Source organism: Schistocerca nitens, chromosome 7 (assembly GCF_023898315.1).
Source record: "Schistocerca nitens isolate TAMUIC-IGC-003100 chromosome 7, iqSchNite1.1, whole genome shotgun sequence".
In the NCBI taxonomy this organism is placed as follows: Eukaryota; Metazoa; Arthropoda; class Insecta; order Orthoptera; family Acrididae; genus Schistocerca; species Schistocerca nitens.
The window spans coordinates 283,153,079-283,180,158 of record NC_064620.1 but is presented as its reverse complement, the minus strand read 5'-3'; the positions used below and the strand labels follow the sequence as shown (position 1 = coordinate 283,180,158).

Below are 27,080 nucleotides of genomic sequence, written 5' to 3'. Positions count from 1 at the left end.
CTAAATCTCTCCAGGCAAATGCCGGGGTTGTTTCTTTGGAAGGGCACGCCCGACTTCCTTGCCCATTCTTCCTTAACCCGATGGGACCGATGACCTCGCTGTTTTGTCCCTTCCCACAAATCAACCACTGAGGTCGAAGTAGAGAGTGAAGTTATCTGGACACGTTTAACAGGGCTAGGAGAAATAAAGTTAATTGTTGAGTGTTATTACCGGCCACCAGGTTCCACCGAGACAGTTCTAGAATCATTCAAAGGGAGTCTACACTCTGTATCGCAGAAGTACCCGGATCATGCCATATTAGTCGGAGGCAACTTCAACCAACCTAGTATAGAATGGGATGTCTATGGATTCATTACAGGTGGTACAGACAAGCCGTCGTGTGAAATACTTTTGAACACATTACCCGAAAACTGTCTTGAGCAGCTAAATCGACAGCCAACGAGTAATAGAAATATTTTAGATCGGTAGCCACGAACAGACCAGACCTCATCGACGGTTGTCAGTGTTGAGACAGGGATTAGTGATCATGATGTTGTCATTACGACTATGGTTACGAAAGTTAAAAAGTCGGTCAAGAAGGCTAGGAGAGTATTCTTACTAGAAAGAGCAGATAAGCAGTTGTTAGCATCCCACTTAGTAAATGAATCGACTTCATTTACTTCCGGTACGATGGACGTGGAAGATTATGGGCACATTTTAAACACATTGTAAATCACGCATTGGACAAGTATGTGCCGAAAAAGTGGGCTACGGACGGAAAAGACCCACCGTGGTTTAACAGCGCAATTCGGAGAATGTTCAGGAAGCAAAGACAGTTGTACTCGCGGTACAAGAAAGATCGGGAGAATGAGGACAGGCAAAAGATAGTAGAGATTCGTGCTGCTGTAAAAAGAGCGATGCGCGAAGCATACAACCACTACCACCGTCATACCTTAGCAAAAGATCTTGCTGAAAACCCAAGGAAATTCTGGTCTTACGTAAAATCGGTAAGCGGGTCGAAGGCTGCCATCCAGTCACTCACTTATCAGTCTGGCCTGGCAACGGAGGACAGCAAAACGAAAGCTGAAATTTTAAATTTAGCATTTAAGAAATCTTTCACGCAGGAGGATCGTACAAACATACCGCCGTTTGAGTCGCGTACAGATTTCCGTATGGAGGACATAGTGATAGACATCCATGGGGTTGTGAAGCAGCTGAATGAGTTGAAAGTAAATAAATCGCTAGGTCCTGATGGGATTCCAATTCGGTTTTACAGAGAGTACTCTACTGCATTGGCTCCTTACTTAGCTTGCATTTATAGCGAATCTCTTGCCCAACGTTATGTCCCGAGCGACTGGAAAAAAGCTCAGGTGACGCCTGTATATAAGAAGGGTAGAAGGACGGATCCTCAAAATTACAGACCAATATCCTTAACATCGGTTTGTTGCAGGATTCTCGAACATATTCTCAGTTTGAATATGATGAATTTTCTTGAGGCAGAGAAGTTGCTGTCAATGCATCAGCACGGGTTTAGAAAGCATCGCTCCCACGAAACGCAACTCGCCCTTTTTTCACATGATATCTTGCGAACCATGGATGAAGGGTATCAGACGGATGCCATATTCCTTGACTTCCGGAAAGCGTTTGACTCGGTGCCCCACTCCAGACTTCTAACTAAGGTACGAGAATATGGAATTGGTTCCCAAATATGTGAGTGGCTCGAAGACTTCTTAAGTAATAGAACCCAGTACGTTGTCCTCGATGGTGAGTGTTCATCGGAGGTGAGGGTATCATCTGGAGTGCCCCAGGGAAGTGTGGTAGGTCCGCTGTTGTTTTCTATCTACATAAATGATCTTTTGGATAGGGTGGATAGCAATGTGCGGCTGTTTGCTGATGATGCTGTGGTGTACGGGAAGGTGTCGTCGTTGAGTGACTGTAGGAGGATACAAGATGACTTGGACAGGATTTGTGATTGGTGTAAAGAATGGCAGCTAACTCTAAATATAGATAAATGTACATTAATGCAGATGAATAGGAAAAAGAATCCCGTAATTTTTGAATACTCCATTAGTCGTGTAGCGCTTGACACAGTCACGTCGATTAAATATTTGGGCGTAACATTGCAGAGCGATATGAAGTGGGACAAGCATGTAATGGCAATTGTGGGGAAGGCGGATAGTCGTCTTCGGTTCATTGGTAGAATTTTTGGAAGATGTGGTTTATCTGTAAAGGAGACCGCTTGTAAAACACTAATACGACCTATTCTTGAGTACTGCTCGAGCGTTTGGGATCCCTATCAGGTTCGATTGAGGGAGGACATAGAAGCAATTCAGAGGCGGGCTGCTAGATATCTTACTGGTATGTTTGATCATCACGAGAGTGTTACGGAAATGCTTCAGGAACTCGGGTGGGAGTCTCTGGAGGAAAGGAGGCGTTCTTTTCGTGAATCGCTACTGAGGAAATTTAGAGAACCAGCATTTGAGGCTGACTGCAGTACAATTTTACTGCCGCCAACTTACATTTCGCGGAAAGACCACAAAGATAAGATGAGAGAGATTAGGGCTCGTACAGAGGCATTAGGCAGTCATTTTTCCCTCGTTCTGTTTGGGAGTGGAACAGGGAGAGAAGACGCTAGTTGTGGTACGAGTTACCCTTCGCCACGCACCGTATGGTGGATTGCGGAGTATGTATGTAGATGTAGATGTAGAACCAACCACCTTAAGATAGGCAACTCAACGTGCAAAATCCACACCTCGGCAGATGATAGAAGTTGGGTTGCCTATCTTAAAGTGCGTGAAGTACTTTGGAAGCCGGTTTTATTCTGTCTACGCTGTACTTACACAAAATATAGTGAATTGTTGCTTGATTGGTTGGTAGGTCAAAGTCCTGTATAAACGATAACAGCACGTAATTCGATTCTGTTAGTAAGCTGACATTATGGATGCATCCTGTGGGTAGTATTTCCACTGAGTACACTCAGCCCTTGTCATGCCAATTGGGAAACTACTTGACTGAGAAACGGCTCCGGTGACGAAAGCTGACAACAGCTGGGAGAACGGTGTCTTGGAATACTACCATCTTCGTAAGAGAAACGACATTACGTGTGCCGCGTGTAGGAGTCTACGTATCAATATCTGGGCAACTTCGAGACTGACCTACTGCGTAATTCTCTGCGGTCAGCGATTTGTCAATGAAGCCTTAAGCTGTATTTGTAGTCTAGTTTCTGTAACCGCAGTCCACACGGTCCCGTAACCTCATTTCTTTCGGCTTCGACTGCCGCAACTGCAAAGCGCGCAGCTATCTACTGTGACTGCTCGTTCGGCGCAGTTCCTCTTTAAGGACTCGCTTTCACTTCGCCGTCAAAATTAGGTTCGTTCTGTACCGACAGTCTAAATAGCAATTAAACGAGGTTAACAGCTCTTAACACTCTACCTGCGGGTGCAATAAATCTTATGGTGAGATATGAATAAGTAACGAGTGTTACTTTCGAATTTACTAGACCTGCGAGCGAATGTACCTCTGCATGTTTGGTAACTACTAATTACGAAGGACGTCAAGAACTGAGTTACATGTCATTACGGCATGCCAAGTAAATTTTATTGATTGCTGTGTAACACTTTAGACACACACACTATATACGTTTGAAGTACCGTGCCCGATAAATAAAACTGCATAATACGCAAAACAGATGTGGAAGAATTCTACCACGCATTGGTGCTGAGCATCTTCATACGTGTACATATTATAAACTAAAGGACCTACGGAATTTTTCTATCTGCATATAAGGGCTAACATCAGAAACTACTGTAAGAACTTTGATACGGTTTTCAGTAATAGACTCATTCACGAGGAACGTTTGTCTATACAATTTATTATTATGTATTCCATTAAATGTAACAGTTTAAGAGTTTCTTGCAGATGGCACTGATAAATAGATATTAGCATAGACTGGGACTAGCCTGGCTGCGGCCGAAGTTAGTACTCGTCTTTATTTCTCTCTGCCTTCTCTGGTACTTAACCCATCATGAGAGATGTTTTCATGATTTTATATATATACTGCCATAGCGTAGTTTGGTAATTTGCCGATAGTCGGCGCTAGTCGCAAACATGGCGAGTTCAGGTGCGGAGCGAGCATTGTGTGTGTTGGAGTTCGACAAAAACAAGTGTGCTACAGCTGTTCAACGGATGTTTCAAGAACCAAGTACGGTAAGAAGCCACCAACAAGGAAGGCCATTTACCACTGGCTCAACAAATTCGTTACGACGAGTTACTTGGGCCCGGCAAAGAGAAACGGACGTTCCCGTGTGAGTGAAATGAATGTGGAGCGCGTACGAGAGACATTCATAGGGAGTCCAAAGAAATCGGTGCGTCGTGCATCCCGTGAAATCGAAATAGCTCCAATGACAGTGTGGAAAGTCCTGCGACAGAAGCTGTCTATGAAACCATTCAAATTGGAGCTAGAGCAGAAGCTCAATGACGACGCCAAAGACAAGCGTTTTGAGTTTTGTTCGCAGTTGCAACAATTGAATGAGGATGGGGATGGCATAATTGGTTCAAATGGCTCTGAGCACTATGGGACTTAACATCTTAGGTCATCAGTCCCCTAGAACTTAGAACTACTTAAACCTAACTAACCTAAGGACATCACAAACATCCATGCCCGAGGCAGGATTCGAATCTGCGACCGTAGCAGTCCCGCGGTTCCGGACTGCAGCGGATGGCATAATTGATCGCTTAATTTTTAGCGACGTAGCCACTTTTCACATTAATGGGAAAGAGAACAGGCGTAATTGTCGAATCTGGGGTGCAAAGCATCCACAAGAATGCACTGAATTTGGACCTAATTCCCCAAAGGTAAATGTTTTTTGTGCCTTGTCACGTCGAAAACTGTATGGACCATTCTTCTTTGTCGGAAGCACTGTCATTGGATATTCCTACTTGGACATGTTCAGCAATGGCTGTTGCGTCAAATGCAATCAGACTCTCCGTTCGTCTTTCAGCAGGATGGGGCCCCACCCCATTTTCATCGTAAAGTTCGTGGGTACCTGAACACGGAGCTGCCGCATCGATGGATCGGCCATGCTGCAGAAGGGGACAGCTGTTTCATGAAATATCCTCCCCAATCGCCAGATCTCACTCCGTGTGACATTTTTCTGTGGGGACACATTAAAGATCTGGTTGTATGTACCGCCGCTTGCACGTGATCACGTGATGTAGCAGAGCTCCGGGACAAAATACGGGAAGCGACTGCCACAGTCGACGATGCCATGCTGGGACGGGTATGGCAAGAATTCGACTACCGTATGACATCTACCGGGTCACTCATGGTTCGCATATTGAATGTTTGTAAAAAAAAAGTTTCACAGTATCTCTTCAAAATGCAATATGTATGACATCTCTTTAGTTCTACATCTACATCTACATTCATACTCCGCAAGCCACCCAACGGTGTGTGGCGGAGGGCACTTTACGTGCCACTGTCATTACCTCCCTTTCCTGTTCCTGTCGCGTATGGTTCGCGGGAAGAACGACTGTCTGAAAGCCTCCGTGCGCGCTCTAATCTCTCTAATTTTACATTCGTGATCTCCTCGGGAGGTATAAGTAGGGGGAAGCAATATACTCGATACCTCATCCAGAAACGCACCCTCTCGAAACCTGGCGAGCAAGCTACACCGCGATGCAGAGCGCCTCTCTTGCAGAGTCTGCCACTTGCGCAATAAATAATTGAAAGTGTTCCCGGACTTTATGTACACCCTTAACAGCAGTTTTCAAAATAGTCACCAAGTCTCTGTAAATAAGATTCAGTTTTTCACGATAGAAATTCTCTCCTTGGTGATGCAGCTATTTAGAACAGTAGTGCGAATACCCTCATCGTTGCAAAAAATGCGAGTGCTGCGAAAAAATTCTGCAACTGCCTGCACATCGACGACTATCTTCGATGTCGATAGCCTTTCTTCCCGAACAGAGTCACCCACGTCTACGCTGCCTTGGCCAAATTATTGACGTCATTTCAGTACGGCTGGATGCGGCGTGGTATTTGCTCTATACGCCGACAGAATTTCAAGCGAAAGTGTGTGCTATTTAGGCGTTTTGCCCACAGGAATCGTACTGTACCGCGTACTTTAAAATCTGGAACGTGTCCAGTTACCAGGCCGTTGCACTCCCACATTCTAATGCTCCTGTTACCCGTACAGGAGCGTAACTGTGTCTGTAGGAAATCCAGAACATGTACTCTCTTTTGACAATGCATCACATTTGTTACACAATGGTGTTAGTGTGGCACGACATGTGTAACTTATTTTCTGAAGTTCTAACTTATTCGCTGCATACAGGCGTCAAGTTCACGACACAAGGTAGTTCCCACTGTACTACATATTTTTCGTAGTGGGAAAGGTAATCGTTGCCAAGTGCCAAGTGTGTTCGGTACAGTGTTTCTGCCCCCCACCCTCCCCCCTCCCCGTTTCGTCATAACCTTTGAATACTCCACTGGTGAGAAAAAAATTTGTGGGGAAAAACGTCTTCCTGCACATTTTCCCATGAAGTCTGAATATGGTCCTCACTATCTCAGCAATTAGCCTCATGCGCCCATTGCAGTGATTATTCTGTTGTTCCATTACTAGAAGCTAATTGACTGACGTTAGTTGCCCTTTGTGATTATAACAGTACGTCCGTGACATCATGAAGAACCCACGCTACTCTTCCTTAATTTCCGTAATAAGTGGGTTCCATTGTGCGGGTTCTATACCTAATTGGACGTTAGTATGCGAGACGAATTTCATGTAAATGGAGGATTTTAATATAAAAATAGATACCCGCCCCGGCTTCGCACTAGTAGCACTAAGTGTCCACGACCTGACGACTTGTCTGGCGTAGCGGTAACAAATTGTGTAGACAAAAGTTCCACGTGAATCAGTCTATCAGTGAAAACCGTATCAAAATCCATACAGTAGTTCCTGACATTAGCCCTTATGTACAGACAGCAAAACGCCGCGGGGGACTTTAATTTTTAATATGGATACATATTAAGATGCTCAGCATCAAAACAGTAGAATTCTTTCACATTTATACTACGTAGTCTAAAGTTTTATGTATCGTGCACGATAGTTCAGAAAGTACTCATCATATACCTTCCTCCTGCGTTCGTAAATGAAGCGGAGGGAAAAACGAAAGAAATTCTTACGCCTCCTCCGCAGCCTTAACACTGTCAATTTCTCCATACAACTGTATCATACAAACGGAAGCAAAGTGGTACGGTATTATTCGCTGGCAAATACCTTGGTGTAAGTTGAATAGGTTTGTGGGAAAAGTTTCCTTTCATAGCGCACATTAGCAATATTCCTCCACGGAATGTAATTGTTATATATATATATATATATATATATATAGTATCAGTACCAAAAGTATCAGGACACCTGGCTGAAAATGACTTGCAAGTTCGTGGCGCCCTCCATCGCTAATTCTGGAAATCAATATGGTGCTGGCCCACTCTTAGACGATGACAGCTTCCACTGTCACAGACATACGTCCAATCAGGTGCTGGAAGGTTTCTTGGGGAATGGCAGCCCATTCTTCACGCAGCGCTGCACTGAGGAGAGTATCCATGTCCGTCGGCGAGGCCTGGCACGAAGTCGGCGCTCCAAAACATCCCAAAGGTGTTCTATGGGATTCAGGTCAGGACTCTGTGCAGGCCAGTCCTTTACAGAGATGTTATTGTCGTGCAACCACTCCTCCACAAGCCGTGCATTATGAACAGCAAGGAGGTGCTTAAAACATCAATGTAGGCACGTGGTGTGATAGTGCCACGCAAAGTAACAAGGGATGCAAGTCCCCTCCATGAAAAACACGACCACACCGTAACACCAACGCCTCCGTATTTTACTGTTGGCACTACGCACCCTGGCAGATGACGTTCATCGGGCATTCGCCATACCACACCCTGCCATGGGATCGCCACATTGTGTACCGTGATTCGTCACTCCACGCAACGTTTTTCCACTGTTCAACTGTCCAATGTTTACGCTCCTTACACCAAGAGAGGCATCGTTTGGCATTTACCACCGTGAGGTGTGGCTTATGAGCAGCCGCTCGACCATGAAATCCAAGTTTTCTCACGTCCCGCCTAACTGTCATAATACCTGCAGTGGATCCTGATGAACTTTGGAATTCCTGTGTGATGGTCTGGATAGAGGTCTGCCTATTACACATTAAGAGCCTCTTCAACTGTCGGCGGTCTCTGTCAGTCAACAGATGAAGTCAGCCTGTACGCTTTTGTGCAGTACGTGTCCCTTCACGTTTCCACTTCACTATCACATCGGAAACAGTGGACCAAGGGATACTTAGGAGTGTGGAAATCTCGCGTACAGACTTACGGCAATAGTGACACCCAATCACCTGACCACGTTGGAAGTCCGTGAGTTCCGCGGAGCGCCCCATTCTGCTCTCTCACCATGTCTAATGACTACTGAGGTCGCTGATGTGGAGTACCTGGCAGTAGGCGGCAGCACAATGCACCTAATATGAAAAAAGTGGGGGTTGTCCGGATACTTTTGATCATATTATATATAATTTCTGTCTTCCTTTCCTCCTTTCCTAAGTGCTCTGTAACGTTCTTTTATAATTTTCACAGTGGAGCAAGCGAGAAAATGAGTGCGACAAAGATTTCAAACTCACACGCAAAGCATCTGTGAGTTCTTACGATACCTAAAACAGAGATTACTTATATCGCAGATGACGAGATTCTGCTCACTTCGCGTTACACAGGAACGACACATGATTAGGATTCAATGTTAAACTGTAGGTCCCCTTTCCCTACTTGGATGAGTTGGCACACGAATTCCCTAAGTGGCGTCCAGTCGAAAGATTTGCAGCCCATCATGGACTCACACGAAATTAATTAATAGCTCTGTTCATCCTTCACTTTATGGGAAAAGTAATAACAGACTTTAATAGCGTAGACGAGTGTTTTCAAACTCCGTAAACTCATGCCAAGAGGCAGGTGATGGTGAGATAAGTTTCACCACAGTTTACTGCGCTTTCGAGCCTTTACTTTCCTTCTGAAGAAGAGAGGGAGACGGTTATGTGAAACGTGACGAATGACGAGCCACAGCGAGCGGCTAGAGCGATGAAGGAGAGTTTATCGCCTCGCCCTTTGCCGTCGTGTTGCTCGCGGGCGACGCCTGCAAGGAGAAAGGCAGAGGGCGTGCCCTGCAGGCGGCGGGCGGAGGAGCGTATCGGTTCCGGCTGTCTCTCCGTCTTATCTGCGCTGCAGCGTGCTATCTGCGCGCCGCACACATCGCCTCGTTCGCGCTGGTCGCGGGCGCATCACACCCGCCACGTAGGCGCTATCTCCTCGCCCCCGAAATCACTCTGTGTCATATTACCGCAGGGATCAGTACCAGCCCCGCTACTCTTCAATCAATATACAACTGACGTCCCACATACGAAATGCGGAAAATTCTGTTAGGCTGATGACATGGTGGCAGACACACGAACTATGAGCAAGGCGAGTAAATGCTCAATAAGGATCTAGACACTGGAAGTAAATACCACAAGGAGTGTAAGTTGTGCCAGACCCTCAGAAAATCGACATATGCTTTCTCATCTGAGCATGCACACAGCCAGTGGAGGACTAAACGTTTTCTTTTATGATGAAAAGATAAACCACAATCAGTTCTCAAATTGTCTTTGAGTCCTAGATCGTGCCCGCCCGGCTAGCCGCGCGGTCTGACGCGCTGCTTCTCGAGCGGGTAGGCGTGCTGGTCCCCGGCACGAATCCGCCCGGCGTATTAGTGTCGAGGTCCGGTGTGCCGGGCATCCTGTGGATGGTTTTTAGGCGGTTTTCCATCTGCCTCAGAGAATGCGGGCTGGTTCCCCTTATTCCGCATCAGTTACACAATGTCGACGATTGCTGCGCAAACACTGTCTTCAAATACGCCTACGCCAAAATACTCTACCACGCAAACATTTGGGGCTACACTCGTCTGGTATGAGACGTTCCCGAGAAGGGGGGGGGGGGGGGGCGTCCACACTGGGGCACGATAACCCTGGGTTGGGTATGGGGCGGCGGTGGGGTGAGTGGACAGCTGTAGCCTGTTGTGAGGTTGTGAACCACTAAGGGCTGCGGCGGGGACGAAGACTCTCCGTCGTTTCTAGGTCCCCGGTTCAATACACAATACCTAGATCACTTCCTCACCTTTTAAAAAAAGCATCTCGAAACCACACAACATAAACTGAAAACCAGAAATAGATTGATTAGAAAAAGTACTGGAATAAGCTGGGGAGCACACGAAATGCACTACATATAGGTGCACAAGAACTGATCTATTCTCCTCTATGGAGCTGAAGCTGTCATGTTAAAAAGACAGACGATACGACAAGGCTAATAACTGGGACACTCAAATCCACGGCTCTTTCATCAGTACCTATTCTCTTGAATATTGCCACTCTTTACCTTAGGCGACAACTGCAGATGACGCAAGAATGGAACAAGATTAGTCATGTCTCTGTCTGCAAAGATCTGCGAGCAAATAATACGAGTACATTGGGCTCCTTACCCCACAATAGGCTTAAATCTAGGAATCCTATGTGGAACCATGTGGGAGAACAATGGAGATTGCAAAAACACACATAATGTCTGATGGGATACCGCAATCACTGGTTATATAATGTTACTTATAATCCGTCTTGATTGCAAAAATGTTTATTCACATGACCGGTTTCGGTTCCTCTAGAACCATCTTCAGATCTGCAATTTCGATTACAGGAGTTGCTATGTGTGGACGGGTTACTCCTGTAACCGAAACTGCAGATCTGAAGATGGTACTAGAGGAACTGAAACCGGTCATCTGAATAAACATTTTTGCAATCAAGACGGATTATAAGTAACATTGCAATGGAGATTGGATATCCTTTCAGAACCACAACTACACGGCCTATATATATCCAACGAAACCCCTTCCAGGACTGCATTTGTCTCGGAAATCATGGATCCGCCTGAACAGAATCAGAATATGACATACTAGAACGAAAGCCATGCTCTTTAAGTGGAAAATGGCCGAAAATCCTCAATGTGAATGGGCGCTCCAGAACAAACAGTACAGACCTTAGTAATGGAATTTCCACACAGAAAACTGAATGGCCGAACTAACTAAACATCGCGCTGTAGCAAACACACACTGCAAAATTGTGTGTTCTATTCATAACTAGATTTTAATTAATGTTTAAATAATGCAATCAATCACTATTAAACGTTCAGTATCTATCATTAAATTTTATTTGTAGTACATGTCTTTTCTTGCCGATGCTGTATAATTATGAGTACATAAATGTGTTATATTTGAATGTGTGAACTTTATTACATCTGTAGTAGACGTCAGTCGATGAATAAATGTCACCAGACGTCAGTCTCTGCTTCTACATGCGAACTATGCATCGCTCCGTACGATGAAAACAAATGTGAAAGTTATCACAATGGAAAATAATGTAATTCTTGACCTGAAAAGTTTTGGGAATATAAGTTTCTCTTTTGGTATTTCGACGTCCATACATCTCCTGAGCGAATAGTTTTCTATTGCTGATGAGCAGAAATAATCGACAATGATGACCGTTGTAGAAGGCGCCAACCTTGTAGCATTTCTTCACTTGCTAATGTTTGTGCCAGGGTGTGCGCCGGTGTGGTCTTAGGGCTTATAAGACCGTATCGTCAGTCTTACTGCTCTCTGCGAAGATGGGTGGACGTTTTGCAGTCGATATATCAGAGGAGGGAAGAAATGGTTACGGCTACATCCCTCGAACATCGTGGATCAAGACATATGCCGTCGAAACACGTTGGTTCACAACGTGTTTCTTTTCACGCCTCTACAAATAGTTATACCCCATGCGTAGCCACTCTAAGGGAAAAGGAGACAAGAGGGAAATTTGGGCTTAACGGCTTGTTGACATCAATGTTGTTAGTGACGGAGTATTACGTCGGTTGGGAGCAGTATGAGGAACCATCCTGATATGTAGACAAACCATGAAAAACCTAAATGTAGGTTGTCAGACGGGGATTTGAATCTAGTTTCTCCAGAGCGCAATTCACTGCTATGCCACTTCCCTCAATGCAGCCAAACTCCTTTCACAGGAGAAAGTAAAGACTTCATCAACTCTTAAGTTAGTTTGGAGGTGTTACGCTCTCGTCTTCCTTCAACCTGTGAATGGATTTAATCGCCCAGCTATTTGGCTACCTACCGCTTAATGTGATTTACAAATTACGACGCGATTTGGCATTTTCACACCAAGAAAGCGTTTCCAACGGTGAAACCAATGTTGACTAACAGAAGAAATGGTAAGGCGTATCGGAAATGAAAATTCACCTCGATCCCAATCGAACGCTAGACCTCCCTCATGCTAACCCAAAACGCTATCCACTGCACCAACAGCACAGCACAACTCCCATATACTGACAGACGAAGTTACTGTACATGTGATTACAGTGTTGGCAGATTGCCCAAAATATATATGGTTCAGATTTTCAATCTTTGACGTCCATTTACTGCCGGAAATATGCGCAGGACGATATTTTGTGGCAGACACTTTTGTATTGCTAGTATGTAGGGAATCGCGCTGTGAATTCCTAGTGCGCAAATTTTTCTTCACCCTGTATATAGCCTGGCGCACTTCAGTAACATGAAAAATCGCAAAAAGAATGGCGATGGTTGCATCGCAATACGTCATTCACATCCCGAGAAATTGCAAAGCTTAGTTGAGGCTTGAAATAAACGAAACTCTCCGCTACTCCACATCTCGAGATGCAAGCGTGTACCCCCCGTTGCTCATAATCGCGATGTCTGTGACTTGCGTTACAAGGCTCGAAAGTAATATTAGGGTTTCCTGCCACAGACACTGTTATGTGCAGATCACGCTCCTATCGCGGGACGTGCAATAGCAAAGCGTTTAACTTATTTCAAGCGTCAACTTCGCTTTTCAAGTTCTCGGGATGTAACTGACATATTGCGATGCAACCAATGTCTTTCTTTTTGTGATTATTCATGTTACTGAAGTTGGCCACCCTATATATAGGTTGAAGAAAAATTTGCGCACACGGACTTCACAGCGCAATTCCTCACATACTAGCGATACAAAAACGTCTGTCACAAAATTATATAGGCTTGTGTCGTAACTAATATTTACTTACGTTTTAGAATGTTTCACGCCGGTCGCGGTGGTCTAGCGGTTCTGGCGCTGCAGTCCGGAACCGCGGGACTGCTACGATCGCAGGTTCGAATCCTGCCTCGGGCATGGGTGTGTGTGATGTCCTTAGGTTAGTTAGGTTTAAGTAGTTCTAAGTTCTAGGGGACTTATGACCTAAGATGTTGAGTCCCTTAGTGCTCAGAGCCATTTGAACCATTTTTAGAATGTTTCACAGCATTTCTTTCAAATTTTCAAATGTGTGTGAATTCGTAAGGGACCAAACTGCTTAGGTCATCGGTCCCTAGACTTACACACTAGTTAAACTAACTTATACTAAGAGCAACACACACACTCATGCCCGCGGGAGGACTCCAACCTCGGACGGCAGGGGCCGCGCGGTCCGTGACATGGCGCCTCAAACCGCGCGGCTACTCCGCGCGGCAGTATTTCTTTCATGAGCCTCCGTCTTATATTCATACCAGTAAAAGTGGTTTTCAATATATAACAGAGATATTAGTGCTGCCATTTTTTTCGCAAAATGCGTTTCCAGTGCTGTTGCGCCTTCGGTACTATGTTGCGTGTTCCTAGATGTGCTCCAAGTGCCAAATCATGGTGAAAATGTTTCAGACATTCATTACTAGATGACGCGTGGTCTTCGTGCCAAGCAGTGGTCTGTAGGGCTCCAAGCGTCAATGCGTCAAGCTGACGTCCTCTTAGCCTTGGATAATTTGAAGAGATGGCAGGCACGTTTTTTGCTGCGACAGATTTTGCAGTTGTAGAGAAACGAAGAAGGGTAAACAACGAGGCTGCTCTTTCGCAAGATTTACACAAGTTTGTCGAGTCAGCTAAAGCTATGAACCCACTTCACGTAATTGCAATGCCTAAGACTGGCCTCTCTGATTTTAAAGATGCTACTGAAACACTGTTATCATTCCAACGGCGTAAACTCTCCAAATGAAGTACGATGACAATGTCTCACACTCATCCATCACAAATAGCTATTAAAAATTCTTCCGCTGAAACAGAAGAACAGGAAAAATATCAGTGTATTCAAAAGAGGAAAGACCTTGGCTGATGTATGCCTTGCTGTATTTCATCTGAAAGACCAACCATGTTTGCCGGCCGCTGTGTCCGAGCGGTTCTAGGCGCTTCAGTCAGGAACCGCGCTGTTGCTACGGTCGCAGGTTCGAATCCTACCTCGGGCATGGATGTGTGTGATGTCCTTTGTTTAGTTAGGTTTAAGTAGTTCTAAGTCTAGCGGACCGATGACCTCAGACGTTAAGTCCCATAATGCTTAAAGACAGTTTTGAACCAAGCATCTTTATCAATTGTAAAATGGGAAGAACTGTTAACGATGTTGCCATGTCTTCCTCAACAGCAAAGGGCGCTTTAAAGTAAACTTAACAACATCTGATCTCAAGAACGAAGTTGCGTTAGAAACAGAAGTCAACACTGAGAGATTTTTTCTTGAATTTATTTTTTTGTTTTCTTGTTATAATTAAGAGTTCTACTAGTTAAAACATTATTGCTGTATTACTGCGCTTGTATCATCGCAAATAAAACGCAGTGTCTCAGTGTTAATGGCACTTGTAGGAAACTTGGAACCAGTCGGTTTCCTGTTACGCCACTTAGAACACTCTTAATAAATTATTTTATAATTTGTTCCATTATTTTTTGCAGTGATGAAGTGAGCAGCATAATTATATGGTGTCAGAATACTTCCTCAGTTTTTGTGGATACTTGCAAATTCTGAACAAAAAGAGATGCTGTTTTGTAGGGAGCACATTGTGCTCATGTGGGAGCGATCTAGCTGGATGTAAAACAATAAACTGGTAGTCAAGATCGCAGGAATTCTTTCTATTCCATGATTACCGCTTTCGGCGAAGCTAAAGCCGCCATCATCGGATCTTAGGACACATACAGGTTACCCTACTTGGGTAGTACCAAGCTTGCGCTTGTATGTAATGGAGACACTTAACATTTATAATGTCATCTCTCTTGGACGTTTATGTGCTACTTACAACAATTTTGTAAGGCCTGCGTGTTATAGGCAACTATTAATATCACCACTGAAACTTCCTGGCAGATTAAAACTGTGTGCCAGACCGAGACTTGAACTCGCGACCTTTGCCTTTCGCGGGCAAGTGCTCTACAAACTGAGCTACCCAAGCACGACTCACGCCCCGTCCTCACAGCTTTACTTCAGCCAGTACCTCGTCTCCTACCTTCCAAACTTCACAGAAGCTCTCCTGCGAACCTTGCAGAACTAGCACTCCAGAAATAAAGGATATTGCGGAGACACGGCTTAGCCACAGCCTAGGGGATGTTTCCAGAATGAGATTTTCACTCTGCAGCGGAGTGTGCGCTGATATGAAACTTCCTGGCAGATTAAAACTGTGTGCCGGACCGAGACTCGAACTCGGGACCTTTGCCTTTCGCGGGCAAGTGCTCTACCAACTGAGCTACCCAAGCACGACTCACGCCCCGTCCTCACAGCTTACCCGCGAAAGGCAAAGGTCCCGAATTCGAGTATCGGTCTGGCACACAGTTTTAATCTGCCAGGAAGTTTCATATCAGCGCACACTCCGCTGCAGAGTGAAAATCTCATTCTGGGACTATCACCATTGTTTGCCTTGATGTTGTATCCTGTATGTGTCCTAAGATCCGATGATGGCGGCTTTAGTTTCGCCGAACTGGTAATCATGGAATAAAAAGAGTTCCTGCGATCTTGGCTACCAGTTTTTGGTTAGAAAAAGAGATACATTGCGCTTAGAACGTGAACTCGAGGCCCGAAACGTGTCAGCTTTGGACGGTTCCGTGCAGCCGTGCTGCGGCCGGAACTGCAGAGGCGCGCCGCACTGCCGCCTCCGTGGCTGGCCCTCGGGGTCTGAAGAGTTGCGTCTGCAGCGCCGCTGCCGCACCCAGCCGGCGATCCCGCAGCCGCCACCACGCGTGAAAGTGGTTTCGCTGAGCAGATCACGGTCGGGCCGCTTTCTCTGTCCGCGAGCGCTCAACCCGCGCTGCTCTTGAAACAGATGGACCTGCCGCTCCTATCAGCGACATCTTTCACTAACGGTGCTTGCTACTACCGCCAGCGTTCTCCATTAGAGACCCTAAAGCACGATTCTTGGCTGACGGAACTAGTTTCGTATCTGCAGACATAAATATGATCAAAGAAAGTTGGGTGAGTTAGGGAAAAGTATTGGAAGAAGTGCAGCAGTGGGGGCGGAGCGTGAGTCGTAAGCTGCCCAAGTACAAAGTACCGATGCGGAATTTTCTAAAGATCGAAACTGAATCAGCTGCAGAGAGAACACGAAACTCGTTCAGCTAAACATCGTAAGTGACGTTGGAAATGGAATATTTTTTATGATGCTCAAGAGTTCGCCTTCGAGCTAGCAACACTCTCATCTGATGGAAGAAAACAATTGGGAAAATTGCCTTGAAAATCGCTAAGCAAAATATGCTTAAAATGCAGACCGATTCTAAAGCGGGCGGGGGCTACTCTTATTTCCAGTTTATAAGACCAGTGGGTTTTTATTTTTCAACGTACGAGAATGCAACGAAAACCACAGTTTTTAATGACTAAGAATGTTTTAAAATTTGAAAAACAGTGCAGCAAGTTGTAAAAAAAAATCACGTGTGAGGGAAGTGTGTGTGTGTGTGTGTGTGTGTGTGTGTGTGTGAGAGAGAGAGAGAGAGAGAGAGAGAGAGAGAGAGAGAGAATAAGAGCAAGGTAGTGTTCAGAGTTTGAGTCCCGATCCGACGACAGCTTTTATTTGGCAGGGGATTTCATCAAAACATATGTCCGACTATTTTCTTAAAGCTGTTGGTAACAACCGTCAATAAATCGCTTGACAGCTAAGAATCCTGGGAAGAACATCGTATTAAATGCAAAATATACCTCAAATTCACGATAAAAATATATCTGGGATGTAGTATAAAAAAGATGTCAGTAACAAAAGGGTCTTCGGGTGTGATATCTGGTAGGTATGGCAACAATACTGTAGGAATTAATCTTAGTAAGTATGTAGGCCTACATATTTCCCATTCCGTAATGAGGTTCTTCCTGCCGTTGTGGCAGTGGGAGCTATTTCGACATGGACAGAACTTAAATTTTTCGTTAGGTACCTTAACTGCCGTCGGAGGCTGATTGATCAGGAGAGCGACAATGGTAATCCATTTTCTTGAAGTGACTCAGAGACAGGTTAAACGACGTGGCCGACTGTTGCCTCCGAGAGTAGTAGTTCTCGCTGGTCAGTAAACCGGAGATGTAATAGCGGGGTATTGCGTCCAAAGTTAACTAGCATACAAATTGCCCGAACTTGCGGTTAATGGCTCTACATCAATACCAAGGCTCTGCATTCAACATTAGGTGCACGGCAAAGAGGTAACACAAGACTTGTATCCAGACGACACGATTTAGGTATCCATGCTTTCCCCAAAACTCCGGTAACGTTCTCATCTTAAGACCACAACCGACACCTTCCGACGATTCTTGCTTGGGAGCAGCTTTTGCTCTGTTGAAACTCTATTGGACAAAGTATTAGTTCCAAATCTTCATTATCATTTCATCAGTTTTTGGTTCTTGTATCTGACGTGATGGTCGACATATATGTATGAGAAACAAAATGGAGAGATTTTTGCTAAGACACTTGATTATATTGGCAAGAACGCAAAAGAAAGGCCACAAGGAAAGCTGAAGCTCATGGTTGGAACACTGTGTACTGAAGAAATTTATTGTGGGTACTGGAGCTCAGTATGTGATAGTGACTGCTATGAAACAGAATTAGGGGGGGAGGGGGGGGGCATTTGGCGAGACAAAGTGAAGGAAGTATTTCTTGTGCTAAGAAACAACTAGTCGTTGATTTCTCATAAAATAGATGGTTAACGTTAGGAAACAGGTAGGACATACCTGAATGCACATATATCTGTCAAAGTACATAAATATAATATAAATAATCGAGAAATTACAGTAGAATGCACGATGGATAGTCGTTCTTAGTGTCACTTTTCCCAGTTTTGCTGTTGCGCTGGCGAATGAGTGTGAGAAAAATTACTGTGTGTCTCCACACCAAAAAATATGTAATTATATGCATTGTATTATTTCTGTTATCCTCCCTGATAATAATATACAGATGCTATGCACAACGGTTCCTTCTGGAGTCAGAGCTGATTATAAGGACTTGTGTAACACCGTAAAGCAGACGATCTTAATAGATGGAGTATTTTTGACGAATTTTTTATCCACCAGTGGATGATGGATGTAGTGGATGTAAGTACCATGAGAGAGGGAGAGAGACACAGGGAGCGAGAGAGAGAGAGAGAGAGAGAGAGAGAGAGAGAGAGAGAGAGGAGAAGGAGGAGGAGAAGAAGAAATTCGCAGATTAGGGGATATATTTTCAGTGGTCGAAAGTAACTTTGTTAATTCTTTATGAAGTCCATATGGTGTGTATACTTAGCTTTATGACACGTCTTCACCTTCATGAAGGGACATATATATATATGATGCTGGTAATATGTGGTCTAAGAATTAACGTCCAGATAAGCCGCTACAGTCGCATATTGTTCACTGTTTTAATTGTTTTCCTCTTCAGACAAGACCAATTTCAGACATTCGTTGCTCATACGGCAAGACGTGAAAGGTTCAGAGCTCCATAATTACGTAAATTAAAACTCTATGGTGGAGAGGGTGCCGAGCCCTGATGGTAACACGTGCTAGGAACAAACGTCTGCTCAGGAATATCGTCAATGCCAAGTGACGATGGCGACGAGGCCGTTAATATTTGAAGATGCTACCGTCTGATGAGAGAAATTCGTAATACAGCAAATAATACGCGACTTGTACCGGTTTATCTGCATATTAATTCCTAACAGTCATCGTGTCCCCTACAGGCGACGCCAGCGTCTGCTAAGCTTAAGGATGTATGTGATGGGAAGTGTTAATAAATGACGATTATCATCTCACGTTACTAAGCAGGTCTCTGCAGCGGGATGGCAGGTGGCATGTTAGGCGACCGCGCACGTTCTGGGTGGGGGGATTAGAGTTTTGTGCCGCCGACCGTTTTAGTGTGATCTGTGCCACTTTAATGGCAGGGTGGCTTTCGGGAGAGCGGCCTTTTGGGCGGTGCTGACCTTTGACCTCGGCGATGTGCGAGTCGTACTGAGAGCGGTTGCGCACGGCCTCGAGGCGAGCGGCGATGCTGCGGAACTCGGCGCCGTCGCTGCTGTCTTCGGAGACGGAGCCGGCGCCGGCGCGCAGGGACGCCAGCGAGGGCGACTTGGACAGCGGCGGCGACGCCGAGGGCAGCTCGACGAGCGTGCGCCGCACGGTCACGCGCTCCACGGTGACCATACGGGGCCCTCCGGCCGACCCGCCCTCCTCGGTCACCTTCTCCACGGTGGTGACGGTGCCCTCGGGCAGCGGCGACCGCAGCAGGCGCTGCTGGGCCGCCGCCACCGCCTCCGGCGCCGCCGCCCCCGCCGCCTCCACCTGGCGCCGGCGGCGCTCCTCGGCTATGCGGCGCTCCACCTCGGCCACGTCGACCAGGCCGCCCTCGGGGGCGTCGCCGCCGTTGCCCCTCGTCGTCCACACGCGCTCGTAAAACGTGACGCGGTCCTTGAGGCGCTTGCCGCCTCCTCCTCCGCCGCCGGGGTCCTCCGACATGGCGAGCGGGTTTGTGTGTCTCTCTACCGCATGAACTAGTCGACCACACTGTCCGGCTGTCGGCTCGAGACTGACGGCGCGCTGCCCCTTGCAGCTAGACGGCCGCCGCCGCGGAGGGCCACAGTGCGCATGCGCGTGGTGCGCTGCCCCCGGCAACTAGGCCACCGCGCACATCGATCGGTACCGACAGGGACCTGCATTGCCGGCCAGCTGATAGCGCCTCTCTCGTACTAGAACACTCTATGAGGGCCGATAGAAAAGCGACCGCGGGGTCCGAGTGGGCTCACGAGCCCAGAAACCTCGGCAGGGCGACGCCTTGCCCCGTTGTAACTTCGCAGCATCCGCGGAGCAGATGAGACTCGGGCGAGATGGCGTGCGCCTCGTTCAACTAGAGTGTCAGAGGTCATGGTCCGGTTCCGGTATGAGGCGCATAGCGCCACACTGCAGACTTTCGCCCGCGTCTGTCCAACTTGGGCGAATTCACACGGAGATCTAACAAGTAAACCTACCCAAGAGACAAATTTCCATTTTGATCGGCTTTGAAGGTGTAATAGTGTAGAGCAAAATAAAGAACATTCTTTATACGTGCCCATATGTTCGTTAAAGAGGGCGAAACGCCCTCTCTAAAAGTGGAGTTTCAAACAACTTAAAAAAACCAAAGCACCACGTACAGTGATACAGTGATATTTCTGACAAATGCAGCGCTGGAATATCGCTTCATCATATATGGCTGAATTTGGTATTAACGATGGTATACGCTTTTGCTATCAGTCAAATATCGCAATGAAAAGCCAAATACTGGGGAGAAGGGATTTCGAAAAAAAAGAAAAAAACGACTTTTTCGACAAATCTCGGTGCAGCGTTGTGAACTAAATCAAAAACAATAGAACTTTTGTTTGAAGTTTTTTTAATCTGTTACCGTCTCAGCAATATTCATTCAGAAATATTAAACTCAATTCTTTTTCAAGGTAGTGTTATGCCCCCTTAATGGCCGTTTGGGCATGTATGAAGAAATATGTATATCTTATTTTGCTCTATACTACAACATATTCAAAGCTGTTCAAAATCGAAGTGTATACCTAGCGTAGGTTTACTTGTAAGTGGAGCGCACTTGATGCTGAGATAATGCCCGATATTAAGAAATATCTGTATTTTATGTGAGGCTATTACCATTGTAGCACCCGCCTCCATAGCCGAGGTCACTCCGGCGCGGCATCTCAGCGTGTTGGATCAGAGGGTTGGCTGCCCTTTGTAATTAAAAAAAAAACTGAGTGAAATATTCGATGATCAACAACAGGTGTCATATGACGTCCACCTCCCCCCCTCCCCCCCTCCCCCCTCCCCCCCCCTGCAGAGAACAGAGAACGGAAAAAAAGTCGCTAGCGCACGCCCGTGCGGTGGCGCTCGATCTGGTGGTAACCTGGTTCGAATACTGGTGGTGCATGAAGTTTCCCCTGCCAGTATCTGGTCAGTTAGGGGAGGAGAGGTGGTCGACTACAGTTCCTGAACACCAGACGTTGTACCAGTGTCCTGGATTAAACTCCAAATCTCTCTGCAGTGTCTTATGAAGCAAGGACATGTGACACGGTTGACCACCACCACCACCACCACCACCACCACCACCACCACCACCGCCATGTCGTCGCTGCATCCTTCTCCACTATTTTGTGCCCTCTGCATTTCTTGATTAATTTGAAACGCTGTTATTTCTTATAGAGCTTTGACTATTTTCTTTATTATTAGCCTCCTCTTTGTTTTCTTTCCCAAAATCATGCTATCGTATATTATATGTGCTAGACGGTAACAGTTTTCACCTGTCACGGCCGGAACATTCCATAAACGTCGTCAATATGTGATATAACACCATGTCGTAAATAAGATGATCACAAAGGCTTGGGGCTATTCAGTAGATATTCACAACACTTTAGTAGTAGGACATCAGCATGGTATTTTAGAAACTGAACTGATACAACTTATATATATATATATATATATATATATATATATATATATATATATATATATATATATATATATATATATGTGCGTTTTTTTTTGTTAAGAGTTTGCCCTGTTTAATCACACGGTTTTACTTTGTTCTTGGTGCAAAATGTGGGACTACGCTAGTGTGTGACACACACACACACACACACACACACACACACACATCGTTGTAAATTATGTTAATTTGACGTATAAACTAACTGCCGATAGCATTACATGATAATCAAAATACATAAAGTGGGTAATATAACTGCATAAATATTTCGTGCCTGCAACTATATGAAATTGTAATTTTATGTAGATATTTTACTTGAACGTAACGACGTTCATTCATCTCACGGCAATAACAGTTTGAAGACTTTGTTAACACATATTCAATATACAATGAGATTGTATTATAATGCACTGACAACTTATGATTCTTTAATGGCTACAGGTCAGGATAGAAGTCTTGAAATCGGTCATGTCATTACAAAATTGAAGAGAATTTAATTGAAGTCTGAGACTAATTCTTTCTTAATTGATTATACTTTACCAAATGTTCAAAAAATTATTATTTTCCTTTTCGGATCGTTGTGATGAGGTTAATGTATTCATTGATCTCTTTTGTTAATTGATCTCCTTCAGAGAAATATTAGACAGCAAAAGGTTCCTCTTTCTTTCTTTCTTAGGGTATATCTCTCATACAAGTACACACTTCCAGGCACTTGCTGGTAGTAATAGTAAGAGCAATAACACAGGAACTTATGAAGTCTATGGCGAGGACCAATATCTTTCAAAAATTTGTACACATGTCTCTCGATAGAAAGTTGTGTCACTTGTAGATTGTAGCACTTGTTGACAGCTGGGAACGAAAGCAACCAGGCTTGCCAACAGGCCATCTGTGGTCGTTTCTCTGCTCCGGCAAGCCAGTTCAGTATATCTTCTTTCCTTCCCGTAAGTGTAGCTTGGTATGTGTAACACCTCTAGCTGCAAACTTATATTTCATAAATGCAGCCTTTATTGATAACGTCCTGAAATGTTTATGAATTGTGTACCGTTTCTGGCGAGAGGCATAGGGGTGAAATGATCTGTAGACTTTTCCTTTGCATGCTGTAGGATTTTTCCAATTGCAGGATCACATTGTTTTTATATCTTGGTTTATGCAGAGTATGAGTTCAACATTCGGTCCAAGGACAATAACTTGTTAAGACTGCTGATCTGCATTTTTTGCTACCATCAGTGTCATAGACCGTAATTCTCCCTTGCAGTTTTTAAAATATCGCAATCGTAACAATTACTTTGATGTTATTTAGAACGATTCTTTACTTGCAGGGATGAAGCGTGTGATTCCGACTGGACTTGAGCTACATCTTCTATTTTTGCTATTATGTTTTTACGTTTGTCCAATACTATACTAATCCACTGTCATTATTGATTCCTCCTGATTGGCAACATTTCGCAGTCCGTCTAATTACAAGGATAGGATGTGACAGTAGACTCAGGTTCAGAAAAAACCTACTAGACATAGGAGGTTCACATTCACAGGGCATGTGCATTAGTATGTTCTGCGGAAATGATTATCATTTCTGTCACCTCGGTTCAGCATGTGTCCTGTTGCCTATTGGGCCATGGACCCTGGTAACTTCTTCCACGAGATGGCATCGACGTGTATCAGGAGCAAATGGCGTACTATGGTATAGCTATCCATGCTGCAATCACATGGTTCCAAAGTTAATTTGTCGTGGTCGGCACTGGGTTACAGTCCTACACCCGTCGTTTCATTATACCCCACACGTTTTCGATTGGCGATAAGTCTGTTGATCCGGCGGGCCAGGGAAATGCAATGACATTCTGTGACAGTAAGAAGGCACGTGTTCGATTAGCAACATATAGTCGTGCATTGTCTTCCTGAGAAATAGCGTCTGGGGTGTTGTGCAGAAATGGTATGGCTATTGGCCGTAGGATCTTGGAAATTTGTGGTAAGGTCTTATGGGACCAAACTGCTCAGGTCATCGGTCTCTAGGCTTACACACTACTTGAACTAACTTAAGCTAAGGACAACACACACACCCATGCCCGAAGGAGGACTCGAACCTCTGATGGAGGTAGCCGCGCGGACCGTGACAAGGCGCCCAAGACCGCTCGGCTACCCCGCGCGGCTCATAGGATCTCATTCACGTAGGTTCAAATGACTCCAAGCACTATGGGACTTAACATCTGAGGTCATCAGTCCCCTAGACTTACAACTACTTAAACCTAACTAATCTAAGGACGTCACACACATCCATGCCCGAGGCAGGATTCGAACCTGCGACCGTAGCAGGAGCGAGGTTCCGGAATGAAGCGCCTAGAACCGCTCGGCCACAACGGTCGGCATTCACTGGTGAGTGTCCTGCACGCACACCTACTGTGATTTGTGGTTGTGCCCAATAGTACCCCACACCGTAAGGCTTTGAGTTGGCGCTGTATGTCTTGTTTGAATGCAGTCACTGTGACGCCACTCCCCCTGTCTGCGGCCATCATTTTCAAACAAACAGAACCTGGATTCGTCCGAAAACACTATCTGATGGCATTCCTGTCCACAGTGATGTCGTTCCATACACCATTGCCGTCTAGCATGTTTCTGCACATTCGTCAAAGGTAGATGGACAATACACCGTTACATTGTTACGCCAGAGCTGCGGAGGACGCAGATCTGTCCTGCAGTGCCATTAGGATGAGGTGTCTATTCTATCTTCTCCGGGTGGGAGGGGGGCGTGGGGATGGTCTGGGTGTTGCGACCCGACACATCTCGTCGTGTTCTACGGCATTCTGCACACAACCGTAGCACTGCTGAAACACCTGGTTCTACACGAGCAGAAATTTCTCGGATGGATACATCACATTCTCTGGTGCCAATAATTCGCCCTCTTTCAAACTCACTGATTTGACGGTACGGTTCGCGGATGTCTGCGAGACACCCTAAACGTCTGCTCAAGTCACACTGATCCGTTACCTTCGATCTATAGCGACAACAGCCGCAGGCACATTTTACCGGTAGGTGATATTGCGCCGCGATATCAGTGTTGTCCTTGAACCCGCGGGTCTACATGGTTGAAATGCTAATCATTTTGGCAGAACATACTAACGTACATGACCTGGGAATATGAACGTCCTATCTCTAGTCGTTCAAGATGTTCTGTTTTTATCTGATCATGAGTATATTTATGGTACCCGAAATTAGCAAAGAACAAGGTATTGCGCTTCTGAGCTTTGGAACCTTAGTGTACATTTATCTCACATAACTGTTTCTACCGTTACGTTTGTTCGTTCTTTGTACCGAACAGTCAGAAAATCAGCAGGTAACGCGAAAGCTGCACCTTATCAAAAAAGTTACTCCACCAGTTCCCTCCACAGTGTACGTTATTAGCCAGCATAAATCATTTGCCGGCCGGAGTGGCCGAGCGGTTCTAGGGGCTTCAGTCTGGAACCGGGCGACCGCTACGGTCGCAGGTTCGAATCCTGCCTCTGGCATGGATGTGTGTGATGTCCTTAGTTAGGTTTAAGTAGTTCTAAGTTCTAGGGGACTGATGACCTCAGACGTTAAGTCCCATAGTAATCAGAGCCATCTGAATCATAAATCATTTCCTGTTCGACTGTAGCTATAAATCGGCAGAATCAGAAAATCTAGGTGCATCAAACTACGTCCTACACAACTTCGGAAGACTCTCTCTCTCTCTCTCTCCCTCTCTCAGACACACACACACAAACACACACACACACACTCATTTCGATTCAAAATGGTTCAAATGGCTCTGAGCACTATGGGACTTAACTGCTGAGGTCATCAATCCCCTAGAACTTAGAAACCTAACTAACCTAAGGACATCACACACATCCGTGCCCGAGGCAGGATTCGAACCTGCAACCGTTGCGGTCGCGCGGTTCCAGACTGTAGCGCCTAGAACTGCTCGGACACTCCGGCCGACCACTCATTTCGGGTGCCATAAATATACTCATGATCAGATAAACTACTGAGCACTCATAATAGACTTGAATGTCTCCACTGACTGTGTAACATTATAAGGTGAACGCTTCGCCGATTTTTTGCAGTGTACACATCTCCACCGCAGTTTTTATAACCTCTGTGACAGCTAGACACAATTAGAAAATTATCACCGCCGGCAGTGATTTATCGACAACGAAATAAATATAACACCCTGCTTGGAAACCAGATTACAGCGTAAATGTTTTAATTGCCATATTGCAGTGCTCCGTAATGAATGTCAGCCATCTAATTATGAAACTGCATAACTTTATTAGTCTCCTCTCTCTCTCTCTCTCTCTCTCTCTCTCTCTCTCTCTCTCTCTCTCCCCCTCCTTCTGTCTCTTTTAAATCGATTTCACTTTTTGCTGCTTCGCACACTGGTTTTATCCGGAATATTTCATGCTGGATGGCCGGTCTGACGGCTTGGCGTAAGTTCATTTATCTTTTGCTGGAGGCCGGCCGCGGTGGTCTAGCGGTTCTAGGCGCGCAGTCCGGAACCGCGCGACTGCTACGGTCGCAGGTTCGAACCCTGCCTCGGGCATGGATGTGTGTGATGTCCTTAGGTTAGTTAGGTTTAAGTAGTTCTAAGTCTAGGGAACTGATGACCTCAGATGTTAAGTCCCATAGTGCTCAGAGCCATTTGAACCATTTTTTTCTTTTGCTGGAAATGCATGCTTCTTTGTCGGCCGCTAGAACGTAGCTCAAGCTCGTTTACGACTTATCGTGCAGCCGACAGCTAGGTCCAGAAGAAGCAAGAGGAGAGAGGAATCTTTTTCAGTATCAAACGATGTTAATAAGACCCTTTTTTATTGGAATGAAAAGCGAGAGACACTGTATATAGAAACTGGAATATCATGAAGCTTCCTGGCAGATTAAAACTGTGTGTCGGACGGAGACTCGAACTCGAGACCTTTGCCCTTTCGCGGTCAAGTGCTCTATCATTCTGGAATATTATGTCGTAAAGTTGCTAGAAAAATATTTTCTATTCAATCCTCAGTGCTGAATCTTTGTAATAAGTATGTTGAAGGGCTTTTTTTTGGAACATGTGCTCTGCAGTGAAACATTAATGATTTACCCGCAGGCGGGATGAGCATATTTATCATCTTATTTAATGGTGCTGTACCCTGTTTTATATATTCTTTAATTCTACATACAAACAACTGCCTTCCATTAGAAACGCCATAACCTGTCAATCTCGTCAAATGAAAAGCGTGTACCAATTACTAAGACAATTCTCCGAGTAAAGCAACGTCT

At 45.4% G+C, this 27,080-nt stretch overlaps 1 protein-coding gene across 1 annotated transcript in view; it reads right to left on the bottom strand.

The window, feature by feature from the left end:
- The window catches only part of LOC126194652 (muscle-specific protein 300 kDa), a 607,158-nt gene extending 587,591 nt beyond the window's left edge, over positions 1-19,567 (bottom strand). Inside the window, exon 1 of the mRNA XM_049932837.1 lies at positions 19,282-19,567. Coding sequence (XP_049788794.1) covers positions 19,282-19,501 — 220 coding nt within the window. The 5' untranslated portion in view covers positions 19,502-19,567. The remainder of the gene's footprint in view (positions 1-19,281) is intronic.
- Positions 19,568-27,080: the final 7,513 nt, after the last annotated feature.